Source organism: Schistocerca gregaria, chromosome 4 (genome assembly GCF_023897955.1).
Source record: "Schistocerca gregaria isolate iqSchGreg1 chromosome 4, iqSchGreg1.2, whole genome shotgun sequence".
Classification (NCBI taxonomy): Eukaryota; Metazoa; Arthropoda; class Insecta; order Orthoptera; family Acrididae; genus Schistocerca; species Schistocerca gregaria.
This window is the reverse complement of record NC_064923.1, coordinates 55,771,648-55,796,480: the sequence shown is the minus strand read 5'-3', so window position 1 is coordinate 55,796,480 and position 24,833 is coordinate 55,771,648. Positions and strand designations below refer to the sequence as shown.

General features: G+C 41.3%; 1 protein-coding gene across 1 annotated transcript in view; it reads left to right on the top strand.

Annotated features, from left to right (window-relative positions):
* Positions 1-24,833, top strand: part of LOC126267124 (transmembrane protease serine 4-like) — a 166,269-nt gene that overhangs the window by 51,254 nt on the left and 90,182 nt on the right. Inside the window, exon 3 of the mRNA XM_049972042.1 lies at positions 17,845-18,040. Coding sequence (XP_049827999.1) covers positions 17,845-18,040 — 196 coding nt within the window. The remainder of the gene's footprint in view (positions 1-17,844; positions 18,041-24,833) is intronic.

Below are 24,833 nucleotides of genomic sequence, written 5' to 3'. Positions count from 1 at the left end.
AGCGAGGAACTGTTATTCAGAAATGATTAAATTTTTAATCAGTTTGTTTACATGGGATGCCACTCGCTTTTTATTAGCAGAACACGAGAAACGGCACAATTACATTCCACTTTAAACTCACAAATAATTTTTATTCTTCAACAAATTAATGAACTCCATATTTTCGTAGATAGTATCACGCTGTTCTCAACTATATCGCCAAATAATCATACATTACTAATAATGTCTTACCTAGCACTGACCGCGGCAGACGACATGTCTGTTCTCCATCACTGCCGAATCATCTCTATTCACAAACTAGACATTGCAAATTATGTCTTGACTCATCCCGCAGCGGCCGACATGTCCGTTCTCCGTGACTGCCGAACCAGCTGTGATCTTACAGCCGAGCCACTTCGCCAGCCACCCAAGTTAGGCGCGATCCGAAGATCACCGTAGTGCTTCGTCTGCCTTTTCGTTTAACAGTTGTTTATTATTCTGCTGGTAATTAATACCTGCGAAATAGTGGACTAATAGTACGCTTTTTAGAGATCCTTTAAACTGAAATTCAAGTTTAATTTTGTTCGTCTAATATTAATAATATAAGATTACCATTTTGGCGCGCAACTACCGAATGAAGCAGCCAATCCGGTAGAAAGACTACAATTTACGCGGTCTTTCTCACGATACCCGTACCGAACAAACCATGTGTCATCAGTACCTCACACCACATTACGTCATATTGCCACCGCTGCATTCCAGGTGGCTCTAAAAAGAGCTTATTTTACCTGAATATGATGACTGCCAAGCCAGAAATATTACACTTTGCATTACTTAGCCGTGCACATCGTGTATATCCGTAGCCCAAATGCCATGGCGTGGATGTAGACGCATCGGACTTGGTACGGATATGCGGTTTTTCCTGTGTTTGTTAGTACACACACCAGCAGGAAATGCACCCACAAGGTCTCATACTATTCCTTTGACCCCCGTTTTCACCCTTTCTTTTAACGTGAATTATTTCAAAATCAAAATCTTGCTGACTTTGTGACCATCTGCCTCATGGAGCTTGCTGCTCGATAGGAAGGTCACATCTTGATGATCAAATATATTTTGGTACGTCTCCCTGTAAGGTAATAATTCAACTTTTGAAGGCCCAGACTACTGCGAGGGTTGCTAATTCAGTGTTTCAGCAGGCTCTCTCTTAGTAAGGTAAACTCCGAATTGAAAACTCTATACTGAAATTCATAGGTTTGCTGTCTACGTTCCTTACTTGAAACACAGAAACTCTGATGTCGATGCAGGAAGCACTAGTAGCAAGGCAGATCGCAAGCGACGTATTTGGATCATAGACCACATTACATGTTGATACAGCATGTTCTATTTGTCAAATACCACTTGTCAGTTTTTCGACCACTACCAAATTACTTGTTCAACAGTTGATCTGCTTAAAATTTCCGAGCACATTAGATGTTTATATAACATGGGATGATGTTAATATAACAGTTCTAATTTTGTGAAATGCCACTTGTCAGTTTTTTAACCACTAGCACAGTACTTGTTTAACATATTATCTGCTTAATATGATCTGCAGAATGTTGCCAACCCAAGGAAAGATTTTAACTGTTGCTTAGTCTGAGGATTCAGAAAGTTCTCTATTCCTCTTACTTTATCTTTCTATGGAAGCATACCATGAGGTGTAATTAAATGTCTCAAGAATTTGTTCTGTCTGTGCTCAGACTGAGTTTCGTTAGCTGACAGTAACACCAGCTTCCATTAACCTGCATTGTACCTTTTCCATAAAATCAAAAGTATCTTGCCATCTTTGTGTCACTATTAATAAGTATCTTCAAACTGGGTTACCCTGTCAAGCATCTCAGGTTCTAGCATGGACTGAAGTGCTGTAATAAATCGATCTAAATTAATGTTCAAGCCAAAGGGTAACACCTTAAATTCAAAGGTTCTACTTGCACCGACAAAGAGTGAACATTTGCTTGACATCTCAGCCAGCTGAATCTGCCATTAGGAGGATTGAATTACAATGCTAAATAGTAATTTCAACCAATGGAAATTTTCCTGTCTGATCCAGACTGCCAAAGCTATACTGTTAATAGCGCTGTCATCTAAAACAAATACAACGTTTGAAACTTCCTGGCAAATTAAATCTGTGTGCCGGACCGAGACTCCAACTCAGGACCTTTGCCTTTCACGGGCAATTGCTCTACCAACTGAGCTACCAAAGCACGACTCACGCCCCGTCCTCACAGCTTTACTTCTGCCAGTACCAAGCCTCCGAACCTTCCAAACTTTACAGAAGCTCTCCTGCGAACCTTGCAGAACTAGCACTCCTGAAAGAAAGGATATTGCGGAGACATGGCTTAGCCACAGCCTGGGGGATGTTTCCAGAGTGAGATTATCACTCTGCAGCGGAGTGTGCGCTGATATGAAACTTCGTGGCAGATTAAAACTGTGTGCCGGACCGAGACTCGACCTCGGGACCTTTGCCTTTCGCGGGCAAGTGCTCTACCAACTGAGCTACCAAACCACGACTCACGCCCCGTCCTCACAGCTCACTCAGGGCGTGAGGGAAGGTCTAAACCATGAGCGGCGAGAGGGAAGCACTTCTTCTTAGGCTGTAGGAGTGATCACTTCGTTTGTGTGTGCAGCATTGTGCTCACAGATGATGAGCTGCCCCCAAATTTTCTATTAACACTACTGGTAACCTCTGCCTCTGATTGTGCAAAGTGAGATAAGCATGTGCAGCACTGACGAAAGACATTTTGTGGTGACCGTGAAGTCCACACTGATTTAAATTAGTTTCTGGTATTCTAAAGTCATCCACACACTCAGCACGTTCAACTCAGTATGCACTTTGGCAAGGGAACTGATGCATGCATGTCCTTGTCTGGGTCTGATCCTTCATTCACACAGTTGATTCACCAGTCAATTATGATTCAAGTGAACATAGTTAATTTCCTTCCTCATCATCATCTCCATTGCAAGTTTACCACCCTTTTCCAAGGTATAATTATGTACATCGATATATTGCATTTGTATACCTCATGAACCTAACACTTGGTTGTTTAACACTTTATGTCTTCAAAGCGAAGTCCAAGCATTTTAGTAAGACACAGGTCTTTACTATGACCATTTGGTTCATTCCTTAGCTAGATGTAACACTATTCATTATATATTTGTCAGGTATGGTGCCTATATTTCGTGTTCAGCCTCAATTCATATGTCTAATACAACTGTCAGTAGCATAAATTTTGCTTAATACTTCACGTTATTACATGAGACACCCGTTTCAGGTCTCAATACCATTACAGGTTATGATTAAAGCTCAGATGCAGTTTTGCCACAGCTTCCAACTGGCCTGCTTGAGCTAATTTATATTAAGAAAGTTTGGCGGCCGCTCACAGACAACAGAGTGTGCTGTTTGTCCAAAATTTCTCTCGACATGTATCTTGTTTTAACGACAAAGCGTCTCGGTTTCTAGAAATATCTGCTTGTCTTACGCGTTTAGTCAACTGCGTGGATGAAATGTCTGATGCACAATTTAAGATTCCGGGCACTGACCTCACCAGTAGATCAATTTTCTTGGAATAGTTTGATAAACTGATAATTTTATTGTTAACCTTGAGTGGCAAATTTCGATTCGTCTATAATTGTTTAGCTATTTTTAAATAACGTCAAAGATAAAAAAGAAATTTCGTAATATTCTTGACGTTACTATTGGACAAATAATACATTTGCCTGCACTCCCGGACGAACTATAAGACATTATATTAATCTTTGAAAAGGAATTCAGAAGTTGCAGGTTCAGAAATACACACATAAAAAAAAGTTTAACATCACCTCTGTTCCGAGAGTTCCGGAACCTGTACAGAAAACTGGAATAGAGTCAACATAAACATCATTTCTGATCTTTTTATTGCTCATGAAAACAACAGGTTGCCTACATCAGCGGTAGGTATGCACTCAGGGGCAAACCTATTGTTCTCCTTTGATTGATAAGTCCTTAACCTATTGTTCTGTTAAGTGCTTTTCCATGTCACCCCCATTTCCTTTTGATTGTTGTTGTTGGGGTTTTCAGTCCTGAGACTGGTTTGATGCAGCTCACTATGCTACTCTATCCTGTGCAAGCTTCTTCATCTCCCAGTACGTACTGCAACCTACATCCTTCTGAATCTGCTTAGTGTATTCATCTCTTGGTCTCCCTCTACCATTTTTACCCTCCACACTGCCCTCCAATACTAAACCGGTGATCCCTTGATGCCTCAGAACATGTCCTACCAACCGATCCCTTCTTCTAGTCAAGTTGTGCCACAAACTTCTCTTCTCCCCAATCCTATTCAATACTTCCTCATTAGTTATGTGATCTACCCCTCTAATCTTCAGCTTTCCTCTGTAGCACCACATTTCGAAAGCTTCTATTCTCTTCTTGTCCAATCCTTTTGATTGACAAGCACTTAACCTATTTTGTCCCCCCCACCCACCCACTTTCCCTCGGCCAACTCCCTCCTCCCTCGCTGCTTTACATACACTTTCAGGTCTGAGTTATTGGAGTAGGTCCCTCACTCTAATCAATTTGATTGACTACTTAGTTAAATTGATCAATTACTTGACCTCTCTGGTGGGAAATTACCATGCCCCCTTACCACGCCCTCCTGGTGGGAAGTTCAAATTCCAGCAGGACAGTGCAACCTCTACTAAGCTAATAAAATGGCAGGGAAGAAAGGGCACCCCCACTATCCTAAGTCATCTGACCGCCACCTCTTCTTAGGGATTGCTGGGCAAAGACTCTTGATCCATAATGTGGAGGGTATTTGTTGTGGTGCATGAAATGTTGTTGGAGCAATTTAAACAATATGAAGGCATTGTATGGAATATATGGAAATTGGTGGAAAGGAAGGATCTCATAACAGGAAATTCAAGGGTATATTCTTTATTTATAAAAAATCTGTTTGTGGTGGTTGGGTTTCTCTTGTTCATCATTCCCAGCTGTCTGGAAACAGTAGGTCTTGTAAGTAGTAAGCTTTCCGTGCGGCATGCATATACACAGACATACAGAAAACAGAGCAAACACCCTCAAAGTGTGGAGGTGATTGGGTGCAGTGGAGTATAGTGCTACATTACACTTCCCGATCAATGCATTTGGGCTTGGTGTTGGCAGCTGTGCTACATTTACAAGCAATTTTAAAACACAGAACGACAAGTTATGTCATGGGCGTATTGATAGATCCTACATAAAATAGAATTGCGAAAAATAAAAAGGGAATATGTATAAATTGACCGAATATACACTGAAATGCGGCGAAACTGAGGAAGTACTTGCGCATATTCGGGTTCGCGCCAAGAATTTGTATACAGGAACAAGTATGCAGCAACAAAATCAACGTCGACATCGAAAGCAATCAGGGAGTCACTACTTCTCCATCGAGGCAGCATTGTACTCAATGTCTATTGAGGTACTGGTGATACAGGCTAGTTGATTACTGTATTTGATGCTTTTCAGGAAGAGAGAGAACCATTCACCTCTAAACTTACTGCCGGCCGCGGTGGTCTCACGGTTCTAGGCGCGCAGTCCGGAACCGTGCGACTGCTACGGTCGCAGGTTCGAATCCTGCCTCGGGCATGGATGTGTGTGATGTCCTTAGGTTAGTTAGGTTTAAGTAGTTCTAAGTTCTAGGGGACTAATGACCACAGCAGTTCAGTCCCATAGTGCTCAGAGCCATTTGAACCATCTAAATTTTCTTGAATCTGTGTTAAAGGATAACAGAGATTGGACGGGGTGATCGATTGAGGTAGAGCTGTAACGAGGTACGATTTAATGGTTGATTGCTTCATTATAGAGAAGAAAAAGTTGTTGCAGGTCAATTTTTCCAGTGTTCCGTCCAGATGCATCAGTGACGTGACATAGCCTGCGTTCTACTCGTATGCAACCACGTGTTCTGTATGTGGTTTAAAGCACTGTCTACTTTCAATCGTGAACGGTAAACCTGTCGGTCATCAGAGGACTTCCATCTCATGTGTGATGAAACTCGACACATTCCTCTAAACAAACTTTAATTTATACGATATACTCCATCCCCCTGTCGCATCTTGGGTGTAAAATCGAGACTTCAGCGTCATAACTAAGTTAGCGATAGATGCCTGTGAGGCGCAGCAATCCCTGTGTACACATTTGCATGACAGATGTGCTGTTTACAGAGTTAGTAACGGAATGACTCGTAATTATCACATGTCGGGCGCTGCTGCTATGTGTTTATCTGTTTCCTTGTAGGAGGTATCCACTGCTATATAGGCCTGATGCAGTCATCGTATAATTTCTGAACCGTGATCGGGTGTGAATGGTGGGCACTATACTTCTCCGGAAAGCTATATTGTGCTCGCATCATCCACAGGAAATGTCTGACGGAAGTAGTTGTTTTCGTTTTACGGTTCGATAACGAAGTTTGTTGTAGAGAAACTGGGAAAAAGGATATATGTCATGCGCTTGAAATATATTTCCTACATTAGAATATTAACAGCGCTTCATTCCATATGACTGATAGGTTGGAAACGCAGGCGATCTAACATTATAACCCGTTTTAAGTGCAGAACGTTATAGCCTTAGGAGTGTATGTGTTTATGATCTCTCTTACGAATACCTTCAGGGTACCGATCCTAGACTCTTCATCATTTCTTTACAGTTGATAGCTTGATTGATTTAGATAAAAATGCGACGAACTCCATCCGTCTAGAGCTCCATTGTGCATAAAAATCATTCGTTTCTTGTTCTTCTTAAGCGTCTCCTATTACATCACAACAGTTTGAAATCTGTTACTATACATCGATAAGGAGTGCTAAGCTCCTCGACATGGGCACATCTAGAGCAATCTTCTGCACTTGGATGGGTTAGGACTCTGGAAGCTCCATTGATTCACGAGGCCTGGAATGTAGTGGTCTTCTTCTGATCGGTTGCAGATTAATTCGGTATCGGTGATGCAGGGCGAGTTGGTCAATGTTAGTCTCTAATTTTACCATAAGACAGCGAGAATGCTCTGTGAGTCCCATACACAGAGAGATAGATCGCAAATTAAACACTGAGCTCGAGGTGCTAGAGAAATGTGGAGCGGAGTCTGGTATACTATAATGATTTATCTGTTCGAGAATTAATACGGAATGGACGAACTGCAGAGTCATCTATCCATGTTCGCAATGGTACTCGCAAAGTGGAGAAGGGGAAACATGGTGTCACATCATTTTCTGGTGTTGAAGTTACTGTAAAATTGCTAAAATTCTTCGGCCTAACAACTGTGTTGCTTATTGTTAGAGTACATCGATGGTGTCTTTTCCATACTACCTGTGCATTGGCGCGCTGCTGGTTACCACATAAACACTGACTGATAACCCTTGTTTGAGTTGGGAAAGGAGTTTTGTGTATGGGTGACACCTTCTGCTGGTTGCTAGCAACGAAACAGTGATCGCGTACATGAGTGCAATATGAGGATTCAGTCGAAAGGGAACGCAGAGCCATCATCTATTCTGTAACTGGCAGATGAGTTTAAATGTAGAGGTCATCATTCAGTTTCAGACATTAGTTTGGAAACTCTCCACAACGCAGCGAAACTCTTCTAGTTTCCTTATGTTGTAACTATCTGTTATTTAAAATTAGCCGATGTGTGGCATGTTATGCATCAGCCATAAGAACATGGTTTACACCATGCAACGTCTAGTTGTCTGCGAAAGGCCGTGGATCAGAGCGTCTTAGTGTCAGTTTAGGACCTGACATAGACATCGAAGTCATGGCAGAAAAACGAAATGTTTGTCATCGTACAAAACTATGTTAAAAAACAGTGTTTCAAACAACGAAACAGGACCAGAGGGAGCGTCTTTTGCGACTTAGTATAATCTGTTGGATACGATCATTCCCCTAGACTATAGGTGATCAAACTTTAAAGTGCCCTCTGCAATGGATCAAAAGATGTATATTTCGTAGGATCGTCCTGCATAGGCAGCAGCAGCAGAAATTTGACTAGTAAATCTATGACGGATGGTGTGTCCCATTAGGAATGCTATTCTGCGGAGCATTGCGAATCTGCCTCCCCGCACTGGACCACACTGCAGGTATGCGTCATCGTGTGAGCGATGGTGGGTAGGTGTGTTCTATATCATAAGAGGTTAGTGGACCTTTTAGAGTTCGTAATTTTTCTCTGTTCTGGGGCATAGAATAACGATGATAGCATGTTGCGCTGATTGATTTGAATGGGTGCTGTTCTGCTTCAGACTGTAGTATCTGTATCTAGTTTGGATACGTACCACATTGTGAACATTTCCGCCGAATGGTCAAAACACGGTCCTGTTGCACTAACTCAGGTCGTTCTGTTTCTACACAGGTTGCAGAAGATGATGGATATGTCTTTCTCTGACTTCAGTTCCGACTTAAATTGGAACGATCACATGTCGAAAGCTGTAGAAATGGGATCAGTTGGAAGATGCGTAAGAGCTGACTAAAAACCACGTTGGAATTTTACTGTAGCAGTTAGGCTCAAGAAAGGTGACTCGTCTCGAGATATTGGAGTGCCAAAAATATGATTGACTAGTGGTTTTAATCATTAAAGGAATTGTCAATAAGGTCCAATTCACGAATGTGCTTGAATGGAAAGCCTGTTTCCAAATCCCAGACATCATTTCTAGCAGATATCGTAACACTAGAGAGCTGGGAAGCTAGTGTACATTTTCTTACGAACTCAATCGTCACATCATCTATTGCTACTGTGTTCCTTCTCATTCAGTTATCGCCTATAACTCGGTGAATATATTGCGGAACCTCTAATATCGAATCGAGACAGAATGCCCTACAAATCCTATAGAATTATCTAGTTGGGGAGATGTGAGGGAGTCGCAGATACCGCTTATGTACCACGTTCCTTAGCCGAATCACTTTCAAAGTGCGTAATTTATCACGAGCCTGCAGCATGTGTTACGTGTTGGTCTGATAATGCACATTCCTACGATCACTGTCATGGTATTTGTCCGGAAAAAACCACCTCATTCAGAGGTAATATCGTACCTCGATTTGTAAAGCGGGTGTAGCCTTTAACATTGATACTAGCGTGCACTCTTTTTTTTTTTCCTTACATTTGGCCGATTACATCTCTCTAAGACACAGTGGTAGCACTATCAAGAGAAACCTAAGAGACATGCCCACCCATTGTTGATTTTCGGTCAGTATTATTTTGCATTGTGTGGAATCATCTATTTGTCAAGTATTATACTTAGTAGTAGTGGGAGGTATGTGATATGTTCGCATTTGAGCATCAGGCTTATAATGTATGTGTTTGTGTTCAGACATGTGTAAAGGAAATGACTATGTCCAGTCGTAAGGAAGGTACAGATATTTATTTCCATTCGCAGAGCCACAGCCTTCAGCTGGCTGTATGTCCAATACTTCGCTCATTGTTGATTGCCATTAAATTGAGGCTGCGATTGTGCGATTGTCACATTTAATTGGAAGTATAATGATAAAATATATATGCGACCGATTTCTTAGTTTGATTGATTCTGACTGTGCGTGCTCAGCCTGCAGCGCCGGTGACCTGTGCTGGAATGATACACGTTTCCCATTAACGCCAGCAGCCGACTGAATGCATAGTCCTGTTGGGGTGTAGGAATGTATCTAAGTTAACTTTGTCGTCCTCTATACGACCGAATAGCGAACTAATACTTGGTATGTGTTGGACGGCTTTTGTGATCAAGTGGAAAATTGAGAAGATTGTGTATGGACTGGACCATTATTCCGTCCCATGTAAATTGTTCGGTTGACTGCTTCTGCACATTTCGCGCCTTTATTTATTTGAGAGAAGATCGATTGTGGGGTGCGCATCCAGCATTTGCCGGTTCTTTAGACATGAGAAACACCTTAGTTGACCTTGTAAATTATAAGGATGATTTAGAATCTATTACATCACTGACATCGGTATTCGTGCGTGCAAATATCATTTTTCGTATGTTTGTTTCTAGTTACTCAGCGGTCTATAGCACACTCCACCTAGCTAAAGTTTCGGGTTTGTATAGAAACAATTTACAGTCTATATCTTCGGTATTACGTTGTGCGAGCGATCAGCAGGATGCTCCCTAGAGCTTGATATCGAGAAGTACCGCGAAAATGGTACAATATTATGGCGAACCAATGCGAAAATACGCGTGTTCTTGTAATCCCCGAGTCTGGAGATGGGTGTAGAAAAGCGAGCAAGCAAGCAAGGAAGCAGGTTCAGACCAGAAACAGTAACATGTTTGTGCCGAGGGTAAACGAGCCCAAATTTGTAGAACAGTTCTGAGAGTAATTTCGGTCTGCTGAGGGTGTCTGGACATGCATTGGGGGAGGATGACTTATGATCGTCGGCTTCAGGAAAATACCTAGTCCTGTGAGTATATACGGTACTGTCCATCTTCGTGGTATATGTATAAATGATGTAAAGGGGTGATTTTATTTGGCTCAGGATACGAATTGTATGTTTATTATATCGACACGGTACACGGAGATTTACTACCGGGTTGGAGATCAGTTTTGTGCACTACTATTCAGGCTCTTGTCTTCGGTGGGAGAGCAGTGTAAATGAGTAGGAGTCTTTCCGTATTTGACGTTATGTAGGGTACGTGGTGATGTATTGATGGGTCGCAGGTTGCTTTTCACGTTTCAATATTCGATCTTCTGCCCTTGGTGGGAGACGCTCCCGTCCTTGGTGGGAGAACAGTGTAAATGAGTAGAGGTCTTCTGATATTTTACGTTATGTAGGGTATGTGGTGATGTATTGATGGTTCACAGGTCGGTTTCGTGTTCTAATACTCAAGCTCCTGTCCTCGGTGGGAGAGCAGTATAAATGAGTGAGATCTTTCCATATTTGACGATATGTATGGTAGTTTGTAAGATTTAATTGCCAGTGCAATATGGCGATCTGTGTGAAGTAACCAGTGAAAGTCTCGTCTGCAGAAGGAAAAAAGGCGGACAGTGCTTTGATACCAGCGGTATCAGTAATTCGGCAGGTAAATTCGATAAGAGCCAGTCATAATGCTTGATTCATTCACATCCTTTGTTCTGGGATATAAGAGTCTCTACATAGCGGAGGAAACGTTTGTGTGAGTTGAAAGCAGGAAGGGTAACATGTGATGGACTGGTTACCACGTTAGGTCCACGAGGAAGATTGGATTCGACGATATTCTGCGTTATCTTCGTAAACAGGTTCTGTTAGGGGAAGAATTTTCGTGAATACAAGCTGAGACATCAAGAAAGCGACCGTTAACTATTTCTGGGAGACTATACAATTTCCGCGAGGTCGATTCGTTTCTTAATTTTTACATAGTCACGTGACATCAGTATGAGATTGAGAACATTGTTAGATACACTTGCAAAGGTTTGTAGCTATGTGCGTACGCTTCTCGGCGTTGCGTCAGTCACACTGGTCAGTTAAGCGATGTTAGACGCGTGTCTCATGTTACGTTAGGAACAATATGCCATGTGCTACTCTGGGAAGCATTGGAACATCTCTCTCAGTGCTGGACCATACTGCAGCTATGCGTCATCGCATATGGGACCAGCGTGAGCGTGACGTCAGTATAACATTCGGCGTATTCTAACTGCATACACGAAAATAGACCCAAATTTCACCTGCAGTGTGTGAGAGTGATGGCTCATACTGGCTTGTGTCCGGCGGTGGCTCGAGGCGGCGGCGGCGTCAGGCATCGAGTGGCAGCATGTGTTACTTTATCAGCAATCTTTAGTTTAAACTATATTTCATCGATTTCACCAACCAATAGGATGCTGTGAATGAAGAAAAACTACACCATACATGTGAAGAATACCAATTTAATTAATTTGCATAAATTTTGTATATCAATGTGGTGTCATAAGTATAGTAGTTAATGGGAGAGAGTGCGTGAGTGGTGACATGGAGCAGAACAGCTGGTTAAATGCATAAGACTAGGTTAATTTGCATATTTTTAAGTAAAACGCAGTACAGAAATTTAAGGGAGTGGTGGCAAAGAAGAATGCGCCAGAAATGGCGTTCAAAAGCACGTGAAATTCGAAAAGTGTTCCAGAAACTTGTGGGAGGACATAACTAATTACTTAATTTGGTATCAATGGCGGTAGACTATTTTAAGAAAATGGGAGTGACATGGAAAAACCACTTATCAGAACAATAGGTTAAGTGCCAACAAAGCCCCAAACATTAGGGTAAGACACATTAGGCTATGCATAATGATTGCTCCATGTAATTACTTCTTACAAAACCTATGTTTTGCCAGACAGCAGGGAATGATGAGAAAGAGAAACCCAACCCCCAAAAACAGATTATTTTATAAATAAACAATATACCCTTGAATTTCCTGTTATGAGATCCTTCCTCTCCACCAATTTCCATATATTCCATACAACGCATTGAATCCCTTAAATTGTTTAAATAAACAATATTCCACAGTCTCTAAATTGTTTAAACATTATTCCATACCCTACAATAGAATACCCTCCAAATGATGGAGCACTTGAGACTTTTTCCGCCAATTCCTAGGAAAAGATGGCGGTCGGATGACTTAGGTTAGTGGAGGTGCCCTTCTTTCTCCGCTATTTTCTTAGGTTAATAGAGGTTGCACTGTCCTGATGGAATCTGAACTTCCCGCCAGGAAGGCGTGGCACTTTCCCACCAGAGAGGTTAATTAATTAATCAATTTAATTAAGTAGTCAATGTGACCTAAATTATCTTCCCACCATTTTCTTAGTTAGTAGAGGCTGCATTGTCCTGGTGGAATTTGAACTTCCCACCAGGGGGATATGGCAGGGGGGGGGGGTGACACTTCCCACCAGAGAGGTTAACTAATTGATCAGTTTAATTAAGTAGTCAGTCAAATTGATAAGAGTGAGAGGGGGGCTATTCCAATAACTCAGGCCTGAAAGTGTACCTGAAGCAGCGAAGGAGAGGTGGTGGGGGAAGGGGTGGGGGGAGGGACAAAATAGGTTAACTGCCGGTCAATCAAAAGGAAATGGGGGTGACATGAAAAGCATCTAAGAGAGCAATAGGTTAAGGACCTGTCAGTCAAAGTAGAACAATAGTTTAAGTATCTGTCAATCAAATGAGAACAATAGTTTTACCCCTGCATGCTTACCTACTCCTGATGTAGGCAACCCACACTAACAACATTGCACCATAAGGAAGGTAGGTCTGTTGTTTACATCTTTGGGCGGGTTTAGTAACATCTCTGAACAGTCAAAGGGGCTGTGTCTGTGATACAATATTCACAGTCAATGTCTATCTTGAGCAGTTTTGGGCACTTTTTTGATGTGTGTACATTAAAAGAAATGACCATCAAGTGTCTCGTTTTGCTTCAACACAATAGACACAAAAAACCACTACGATGAAATAAAGACAAAAATAATACTTATAACTGATTAGTTGTTTTGGGGAATATAAATGCTATGGATACTATTTAGTATTGGATAACTTTCTGAGCAAGCTCAGCAATTTATTGAAAATAACCTATAGAGTGTACCATATATGGGCGCTTGTGCAGGCCTTAGAGACAGTCAACAGAAAAATCGACAATGGATATTTTTCGAGCATAAAAAAGAAGTAGGACAAAGATTTAAAGCTGATGCACAAAGCATCTATGGAATCTTACGATACTTACAGCAAGACTATTTGTATCGTACATTGCGAGGTTCTTTGTGCTTGATATGACAATACCACCACACAGATATACAAAGAGATTCTGAACGTGTGTGATAGTGAGGAGTAAGGTGTTTTTAAATTTTCGTTTGGTTGCTATTTTTTTATTTTTCTGCAGACTACTAAAATAATTTGGAGCATATAAAAATGACACAAAAACAAAGGAGGAGAGGACGAAACAACACGGAGTAAAAACTTGAGAGAGAATTTGATCATCACGTAGATTCAGTTTTATTCATTTCGGAATACGTATAGCTCAGTACCTGCACCATCACGAGTAAAATGTTGTTACCATAGACATATTGTCAATTTACTACTCACGGTTTTTAAGGCTATTAATCGTGTTTTTGTTAAGTGCTACTATTTTTTGATGAAGAAACCCTGACTTCCATGAACTATATTGATCTGTTTGATGCACTTCTGTATCTAAAGGTCATTAAAAAGTTATTTAATAAATGAGAATGTGTGAGTGATGGCTGAATGTCACAGTGGTATTGAAATGTAGTGCATGAATATGGGTAAGTCATTCACAGTTTCTCATATTATCGTATGGGATATAAATCCCACCTTGAATGCTTTTTTTATTCTTCTTCGTTTTCTCGAAATGAATTCTCTATAGATCAAGATTTACGCAGCCAAGTGGATTCTAACTGTAATGACGACACAGAGATTTAGAAACCACATTTAAAACTTCAAAACCTATCCAGAAGAGGAAGTGAATTCTGACCATAACTTATTGATTATAAACTGGAGATTAAAACGTACCAATTTTAAGACAAAAAATTAAGGAGATGGGACCTGGATAAACTGAAACAATGGTTGTTGAGAGTTTCAAAGAGAGCTTTCGGCACAGATTGACTGGAAGAAGAGAAAGATTACAACATAAGATATATGGGTGGCTTTGAATAAGAAATATTAAAAGCAACAGAGAATCAAATGGGCAGAGAGAACCAGTAGTATTCCTTGGGTAACACACCACATACTGAACATAATCGGTGAATGGAGAAATTATAGAAATAAAAAGTAAAGTAGGCAATAACGAATAAAGACGACAGAAACCGATATGGAAAGAAAGTGCTAAATGGCGAAGCAGTGATGGCTAAAGGAGAAACGAAGAGTTGTAGAAGAAGGGATGTCTATGGGAAGGAAAGACGCAGGGATGGAAAAGTAAATAAATCTTAGGAGGAGAGACAAACAGCTGTAAGAAAATCAAGAGCTCAGACGGCACGCAGCAAAAGTCATGAAAGGAAGGCTGAAAGGTAAAAGTAACATACGGAATGATTCAAAAGACAACTTTGGAATAAGAAGTAACGGTCTTGGAATAATCCCGAGCCAGTCAAAGCTCTGGAATATCAGGAACGAGAAGGTCAGTCAGTTTGTGCTCAAATTTTTGAATCACTCTGTATCATGGGCTGCAGAAACGAAACGAATTTAAAGATAATGTTCCCTCACGATCAGGGGGGACAGACAAAGGAAAGATGTGACACAGAGAGAAAAGTTTGGAAGATCACCGAAAGACTGGAGTCGATACAAGGCACTTGGCGTAGAAGTCCTTAAGATAGTGAGGCATTACAAAACTATTCACGGTGGTACGTAATGTATATATGCCAGGCGAAATACCTCAGATCTCGAAAGGAGTGTAAATGTTGGAATTTCAAGAAAAGCAGGGGCTGATAGCTACGAATATTACAGAACGATCCGATTAATAAGTCAGAGTTGCAAAATCCTATGTCGAAATATTTCCAGAAAAATGAAAAGAGTGGTGAATGCTGGCTCAAGGAAAAACGATTTCGGCTTCGGAGAAACGTAGTAACTTATTTAGAAGATAGACTGAGGAAATGCGAAACCGATTTTTTAGCGTGTGTAGATTTAGAGAAAGCTTCCGAAAGTTTTGACTGGAAGGAAATCTTTTCTAAAGGTAGCATGGATAATATAAAGTTAGTGAAATGTTGCCTAAAACTTGTACAGAAAGTGAAATCAAATGCCTAGAATGAGAAACAGTAGAAGAGAACGGAGCAAGAGAGTGTTATAGCTTAGCCCCCAGTGTTACCAGATCTATCACTGAGCAGCCAACAAATGAAATAAAGGAGAAATTTGCAAAGAAAATTAACGTTCAGGGATAAGAGGTAAAAATTTTGATGTTTACTGATTAATGATAATTTATTGCAACAGTCAGCTGCCGACAGGTGTTGTTATACCTCGATAGGGACAGCTGAAAATGTGTGCCCCGACTGGGACTCGAACTCGGAATCTCCTGCTTGTATGGCAAACGCTCTATCCATCTCAGCCACCGAGGACACAGATGGATAGCGCAACTGCAGGGACTTATCCCTTGCACGCTTGCCATGAGACCCACATTCCCAACTGTCCACAATTCTACATATGTAATGTACCTAATAGATATTTGCCCATCCACGCTTTACTCGCGCACACTTTAGCGATTCCTGTATAAGAGTTCGGGCAACCTGTGCGCATTCTCACAGATGAAGGTCAATGACTGGGTGGCCTTTAACTACATATATGAAGATAGTAGTTGTTCTCGAAAGAACATATACCAATGATTCTCTAGTTACTAGAGAACTGGGAGTAGAAAAAGGCTGTGCACTTGACACATTGTAATTCTGTCGGATACGCTGAAGGACTTGTATTGTGTATTAAACTGGGAACCTAGAAACGCCGGAGAGGCTTCTTCCCGCCGTAGTCCTCAGTGGTTCACAACCCCTTAACAGGTCACAGCAGTACACCCACCCCACCCAGGGTTATTGTGTGGTTCGGCCCTAATGGACCCCCTCACCCCTCCGAAACGTTCCACACCAGACGAGTGTAACCCCTATGTTTGCGTGGTAGAGTAATTATGGTGTACGCGTATGTGGACACAGTGTTTGAGCAGCAGTCGCCGACATAGTGTAACTGAGGCGGAATAAGGGGAACCAGTCCGCATTCGCCGAGTTAGGTGGAAAACCATACACAGGCTGGCCGGCACACCGGGCCTCGACACAAATCCGCCGGACGGATTGATGCCGGGGAGCGGCACGCCTTCCCGCTCGGCAAGCACCGCGTTACACCGCACGCTAGTTAAAGGACACGGAAGAACAGTGACCAGAACTGATGGCGTCTTGAGTAGAGGCTGTAAGAAGAACACCAACAAAAGTGAAACAAGGGTAACGGAATGCAATCAAATTAAATCTGGCGACGCAGAGGGAATAGCGCTACGAAATGAACCGCTAGAGGTAGTAAATTGCTTTTGCCATTTCTGCAAAAAAAATCACATGCAATGGCCAAAGCACCGAGGATGTAAAAGTATGCTGGTAATGGGAAGGAAAGCTTGACTGAAACACCGAAGTTTCGTAATATGAAACAGAAATTCATGTGTTGGGCAGTAGTTTCTGAAATTATTTGTCTGGAGTGTAGTATTCTATGGGAGTGATGCAAGTGCGGTTGAAAATACAGTGAAGGTGAAAAGTCAAAGTTTAGAAATGTGGTACTAAAGAAGAACATTTAAGATTAGTTAGGTAGACCGGTTAACTAAAGAAGAAGTACTGAATCGAATAGGGGAGAAAATATGTTTGTGACAGAAGGAAGTGCTCAAGGAATCATGAGGTTGGGTAATATAAGGAAAGAAGGGATGAAAAAGTATACAGCCTGACCGAGGATTGAGTGCAATAAGCAGGTTAAAACGCCCATAAGATAGTGATGCAGAGATGAGGAGGTATTCACAAGACAGACTACCGTATACAGCTAGAACAGTCTCATTTTTCGATTGCAGATCACAAACAGCAACAAAAAATTGTATAAAGAACAGTCGGATACAGTTACGTTTAATAGAGCTCTCAGTAGAAAAAGACTGTGCGCTTGACAGATCGTAATTCTGTCAGAGACGTTAAATGACTTGTGAGAACGGTACACAATAGAATCCCTTCACAGCGTTACAGTAAAACCAACTCTAACATGGAATTTGTGAACCTGTAGTCACACGTTGGAGAAAATTTGTTGCTACTCTTCTCAGTTGTCCCCGTTGATTAAAATCACGCTTTGTCCGTAGCTCTGTATATTTAGGTGATAGAGCCGTTTCCGTATACTGTTTTGTCATCATCCTGAAATAGTGGTGGGAATGGAGGGACGTGGCGCTGCTCTCTCCAACTGAGATTTCCTTCTGCAGTGGCTTGGGCGGGTACGAACCGCCTACGCAAGAGGCCGGACTTCGCACCTCCTACCCAGCACCGCTCCATAGCAAAAATCGCTGTACCGGACGAATACTATGTGGAGATTGATGACATTGGCGTCGCTTTCTTGCGAGTACCCTGGAACCAAGACGACTACGTTAAGCCGACTCAGATCTGGATTCAAAATAAGCTGTAAGTGTTTACTTTTATTTCCTCCTGTGTGTTCATTTAGTGTCACACACCTTGCACGACGTGACGTTTGGAGATCTGTAACTCCAGCATAAATAAACAGACTTTGCAGTTTTTAAAAAAGTTGACGAGTAATCAAAGCGGAGGTCTTGGTAAACAAGCCTAACATTTCGTCCGTCATTTCGAGTATTAGCCAAATGTTGAAGCTGAATACAGCAGACAAGAAATGAGTTCCCCTTGACTGGAAAAGAATGCTAGTCAGTTCATTTTACAAAACAGCAGTATGAGAACGTATGCACCATCCGTCTACTGCACGATCCTACGGCACATTCTGCATCTACATCTATATCCACATGGATACTCTGCAAATCACATTTAAGTGCCTGGCAGAGGGTTCATCGAACCACCTTCAGAATTCTCTATTATTCCAATCCCGTACAGCGCGCGGAAAAAATTAACACCTGTATCTCGACGTATGAGCTCTGATTTCCCTTATTTTATCTTGGTGATCGTTCCTCCTTATGTTTGTCGCTGTCAACAAAATATTTTCGCATTCGGAGGAGAAAGTTGGTGATTGGAATTTCGTGAGATGATTCCGTCGCAACGAAAAACTCCTTTCTTTTAATGATGTCCAGCCCAAATCCTGTATCATTTCTGTGACACTATCTCCCATATATCACGATAATACGAAAAGTGCTGCCTTTCTTTGAATTTTTTCGATGTACTCCGTCAGTCCTATCTGGTAAGGATCCCACACCGCCCAGCAGTAGTGTAAAAGAGGACGAACAAGCGTAGTGTAGGCATTCTCCTTAGTAGGTCTGTAACATTTTCTTAGTGCCCGGCCAGTCAATAGCAGTCTTTGGTTAGCCTTTCTCTACAGCATTTTTATGTGTTACTTCCAATTTAAGTTGTTCGTTATTGTAAGATCCAGAACCGCAGCATTCCTAGATGAAAAAGTTTCCTAAAAAGATCCAGCACAGATTCAGGAAAAAACACTCGTACCAAACACTGCTCGCATTATTCACACACAATATTATGCAAATATTGGAAGCAGATGAATAGATAGCTTCTCTCTTTCGAGATTACCGAAGGACGATCGGCGATAGGAAACGTTAACGACTAACACCTAAATTCTGACTCATACGACGTCTTCTTCACACACATGATATCTTTTTCATAACGGTTTAGCTAAGAGACTGTATACATTATGCTGGACTCCAAATGTTCAACAGTAAAGGAAGTGAAATCGTGTGTGCTCCAGCTGCTCGTGATATATCTTTGCATGTTCTCAATATATAAAAAGGTTTGCCACGTAGCGTCAGCAGTATCATCAGAGCGTTCGCCGAGGAAGCTTTTTGTTATGGGAATGTATTGTATCGTAACAAAATACAGAATGACGTCGGTAAAATTTCCACATTGAAGCAATGAATCCAACCTTTTTAAATTTAAATAAACGCATGATAATGCCGATAACCAAGAAACAGTACACAATACAATCCCATCACAGTATTACAGAGGATTTTGTCGTGTCTTCCACCTCCTCTACTTATTTAAGGCTGGCAAAAGTGAGACTTAGATTCGTTGAAGCAGTTATGGAATGGTTCAGTCACTTTTTATGGAATGACAAACAGGTTGCTAGTGTGACCAAACAGTTGTAGAATAATGGACTTTTTTAAAAGTAGACATGACCGCAGACACTGAACGAATTCGTAAACACGTTGGTCGCATCGTAAATGGTTCCCAGAGTTGGTTGGGAATATAAATGGAAAATCCTCGGAGAAACAAAAACCAAAACAAAAGGACGGTATTTGATTAAATCGAGTTGGTAAAATTAGCAGCAATACTATTAGAGGAAGGCTGTACGAAATTGTGCTCTCTCGATCGTAAACCTCGCATAAGAATGATGAGAAAAAGAGGCGTTCATGTTGTTACATTTGCGGTATAGTATACACGAACTGGACAAAACCCACCACAACCATTTTCCTTCTGCGATACACTATCTAGTGACTTGTGCAGTAAACAATCTACTGCCATGCTTAAAAGTAGCCGAAAGACATGCATTGCGCTCCGCCTGATTTGCATATAGCCCACATAACGTAAATATCTGGCACGCGCACTAGTCTCTTTCCAGTACAGCTGTTTGGCTACAAAAAATTAGTAACCAAAATACACCACTAAACAACATTGCCCTGTATGCAATCAGTCCAGAGGAAAATTGATACCAAGATACTGAAAATATCAGGAAATAAGCTATTAGAGGCGATATATCCTTTAAGGCTTATAAATTCAAATGAATAGCAGTAAGTGACATTTCAAGAAGCAAGTGTCAACTTGAAATTACAAGCCAAAATTGTTTATATTGGATCAAGACCCAGGAGTCCTATCCAGTAACTATTGTCCCTGTGAATTAACCACGAAAGATCGAAACGTGGTTTCATTCACAAATAACAATGTCTCCACATGTTTAATCTTGAAATGATGTGACGTAAATTATTGTTAAACAAGGATAATCAGGAGACAGATATTGAATTATTTGAGTCATGGAGAGATGATTTAAACTTAAATGAATAGATGAAAAGGTTTTGTCTTACAGGGATCCGTTGTTGTCTTCTAGCTACGGCTACAGGTTAAATTTGATTTCATTCAGCACTACTGAAATGTGCACATATTTTAATATAAATAATGTAACGGAAACTCCTGTGGTGAGTGGGTGTCGAACTTAGCCCATGTCGTTGTTAACTACGCATGAAAAGGCATTAAGTATTGAATTATTTTTCACAAGTCGCTGGGAGTAGAGGTTCTGTGGCTGAAAATATGTTAGGAAATTTTTATGTCTCAATGAGAGTGTGCTTTCTATTGTTATTGTTGAAAGCGCATGAAGTGATATTAAAAGTCTATTTTCCATGAATAGTTCGGTTTATGCATGCTACAACGTCAAGTTATATGCTGAATATATTTGTGCCACACCAGGATTCAAACCGAGAACGCGCATTTCGTGGAGACCATAAAGAGACTGGAGTACTGGGGAAACACTAAATTATGCAGCTGCAGCGCCCTGAAGGGTTTGGACCCCTCAGATGGGGAGGATGGAGTGGGAATCTCAGTGCAACAGTAGTAATCTCGCCTCAAGTTCAAATGCAGTAAAAATTCTAGTGTGAGAAAGTTTACTGCTGACAGTTTGTACTTGACATGGCTTGCGCTTCCGTCACATCCCAAACTACACTGAGGGGCAAAAGTCACGGTATACGTGTCGGGCCTCCTTTTCCCTGGCGTAACACAGCAATTCGACTGGAAACTGACTCCACAATTGGTTGGAAGTCGGCAGCAGATATACTGAGCCACGCTGCCTCTACAGCTGTCCGTAACTGCGAAAGTGTTGGTGGTGCGGGTCTCTGCGCACGAGGTCACTCCTAGACTATGTCCCACGAATGTTAAAAGGGATTCATGTCCGGCGATCTGGGTGACCAAATCATGCGCTGAAATCGCCCAGAATTATTTTGAAAACAATCGCGAATAATTTTGGCCTGTTGTCAGGACGCACAGTCATCCGTAAATATTGCATCGTTGTATGGAAACATGAAGTCAGTGAATGGCTTAAAATGGTCTCCAAGTAGCAGAACGTAAGCCTTTCCAGTCAATGATTGGTTCAGTTGGACCTGAAGACTCAGTCCATTCCGTGGAAACACAGCTCACAGCGTTATGAAGCCACCTCAAATACGCGCAGTGCTTTGTTTAATACTTGGGTCCATGGATTCGTGGGGTCTGCGCAACACTCGAACTTTAGCATCAGTTCTTACCAACTGGAGCTGACTACGCCATGGTAGTCCAAACCGATGTGGTCACGAGCCCAGGTGAGGCGCTGCAGGCGATGTCGTGCTCTTAGCGCAGGCACTCGCATCGATCGTTGCTCTCGAAACCCATTCACGACATTTTCGCCGCACTTCCCTAACCGATACGTTGGTCGTACGTCCCACACTGATTTCTGCGGTTATTTCACGTGTTAACACTGATAAGTGTACGCAAACGCCGCAGCTCTCGGTCGTAAAGCCACGGACATCGGCCACTGTGTTGCCCGTGGGTAGACGTAAGTCTGAATCTTGGTATTTTCGCACAATCTTGATACTGTGCATCTCTGAATATTGAATTCCCTAACGGTTTCAGAATGGTTTGTCCCATGTGCCAGCTGCCATTCGGCGTTCAGAGTCTGTCAATTTCAGTCGTTTGGTCATAATCACGCCGGAAACCTTTTCGCACGAACCGTACCAGTACAAATTACATTCCGCCAGTGCAATGCCCTTTTATACCTCGTGAACGCTTAACTACCGCCTACTCTCTATGTGCATATCACTACTCGATGACCTTTGTCATCTCATTATAAGTCGAAGCTCCTCCAGTTGGTAATGAGTGGAAATTATGTTCATGTGGGTTTGGAACCATAGTACAACCATATATTGTTCAAGTCGCGTTGCCAAAGGTTTGTACCTCTTAAAAGTGATATCCTGTAGCAAGAATCAATCCCATATCTTACAAGTACTTACCTAGAATTATTCTAACGGACAACCGAACTCCACTTAAATCTCCCTCATGATTTTGTCAAACTAACACACTAGATGAGACGTCTGACTCCCTACAGGTGGATTACAGCCTGTCCAACAAATTCATTTCTTCGTTCGGCCACTTTGCCATCTAACAGCTGATTCGGCAAGTCTCGACGTGATTTTGTAATCACTGAAATCATAACACATAATGGCCATTTGCGTCACCTGACAACACTGCGGGAGACGGAAATTTGTACAAGAAGTTTTTCCTTCCCTCCGAGCTGCTCCGGTGCTGGATGTATTCGTGACATTTTTAAATGTCACACAGTGTGCACCTAAAACCTTGATACTGCACACTGTCTTAAACCGCATTTCGTCGCGTATAGGCAGTTGCACTGTGATGACTACTCCTGCGGCATATGGCGTCAATAATACTGAAGTACGTAATCTACCACTGCAGGCCAAATTTACCGAAGAAAAGTAGATTGGTGTATACGCCTGTGGAGGTTTCGACTGGCATGTTGTCATGCAAGTTGCTACAACTATGTTTATCAATCGCCAGTTTTTATTTGAGGTTCTAGACTTGTTCTAACAGTCACTAATTGAATGTGCTTATATGGAAGTCATGAAGAACATTTTTAACCGTTAAAAACCTATGTCGTAAACTCAAAAATAGTTTAACGTCGCGACGTTTTGTTCTCTTTGGATTTAAAGGAAGGGGACGGGGTATGTGCTGCAAAGAAATCGCGTCAGACAATACTTTTCCAGTAGAATCGTTTCGACGTAAGCTATTTGCCACCCTCAAGTCGTCAAATGTGCTTTAATGAAGAACTTTATTAAGGTTTACTATTATATTTCACATCACTCTACCCGATTTTTGACAGATGTGGTAAACTAAGACCATTCAATCCTTGTGAGGCACTTGCATTCAGTGGGCAATATTGGGGAAAAAAATAAAGGAAGGAAGATAATGGTTATAGGTCCTGTCGACGACGAGGTCGTTAGAGACGAAACAGAAGGTGGTATTGTTCAAAAGTTGTGCCGAGTCTACATGCTTTGTTACAGAATGGATTTGTTTCATAATTTAGATGAATCTCAACAACGTTAAGCAAAAGTGATTATAAGATACTTGAGAAACTCTGTAACACAATAAATTATTACTTTATTGCTCCCAAAAAAACTCACAACACTACTTTTTTCAAAAAAGGTTTGTTTCTCCAGTTGTAATACCAAGTACAAAACAATTGCAGATAGCTTTCCTTTTCAGATGCAGTGCAGTTGAAAATGTATTACAGATGTGCTTTCATATTGTCTTCTTAGTTCATATTACTTAGGTGGGCCAAACACATCATACTGCCTACGTTTTAGAACTATTCTTGAAGTAACGACGGTTCAAATCTTGCAGGGCCGTATCTAACCTGGAATTATCTTGCATGCATGATTGCAGTTTACATGAGACGACTTATTACTGCAAAAGTGCTCATCATTGCCTTTCTCCATAAACTGTACACTTATAAGCACAAAATATCAAACCTTGTAAAGTCCAGTATTACATGCACGTTACTGAACCACTGCTCAGTCGCTACTTTCTCCTCTGCAGGCTGTCTGCTGCCCACTTCATCTAAAGAAAATGTATATCAGAAAACGGAAATGACAAGGTCACCAGCAAAACCTTCAATGACGCTAAGCGCTGGGCCATCCTACTACGCGTTTCTTCCACACAAAAGATATTCCAGAAATTGAAACAATAAGGTAAAAAGCTTCAAATGTAAAAAGTGTAATTACTTCCCTAATGTAGTAGCTGAATACCTCCTTTTTTTAACAAGAAATAATTCTTTTCACACCAAGAAAACACATGTTCAAAACTATGATGGTTACAAATACATATGTGCTTAACGTTGTAATACAGCGTTCAATGGCTAATTACAAAACACATACACAATAAAGTTTTGAAACCTCTTTCACAGTATCTAAATTATAGAAATACTCATTAATAAGTTACGAGTGTTACTGGAAACAAATTAACAGTGGGCAAATGCACTTAATATCTCGGCTTTTAGTTTACACTGCATCTCGTTTACCACTACACTACAAATACGTCAAGCGTTACAAAACATCAAGTGGCAAGCACCACTTCTTGTAGAAACATCCTCGTTCTGCAATGTTGTCAGTTCACGTAGATAGCCATTGAAAGATCTGATTTCAGTGACTGTGAAATCACAATGACTACTTGTATTTATTTAGGTAACAGAGGCAGC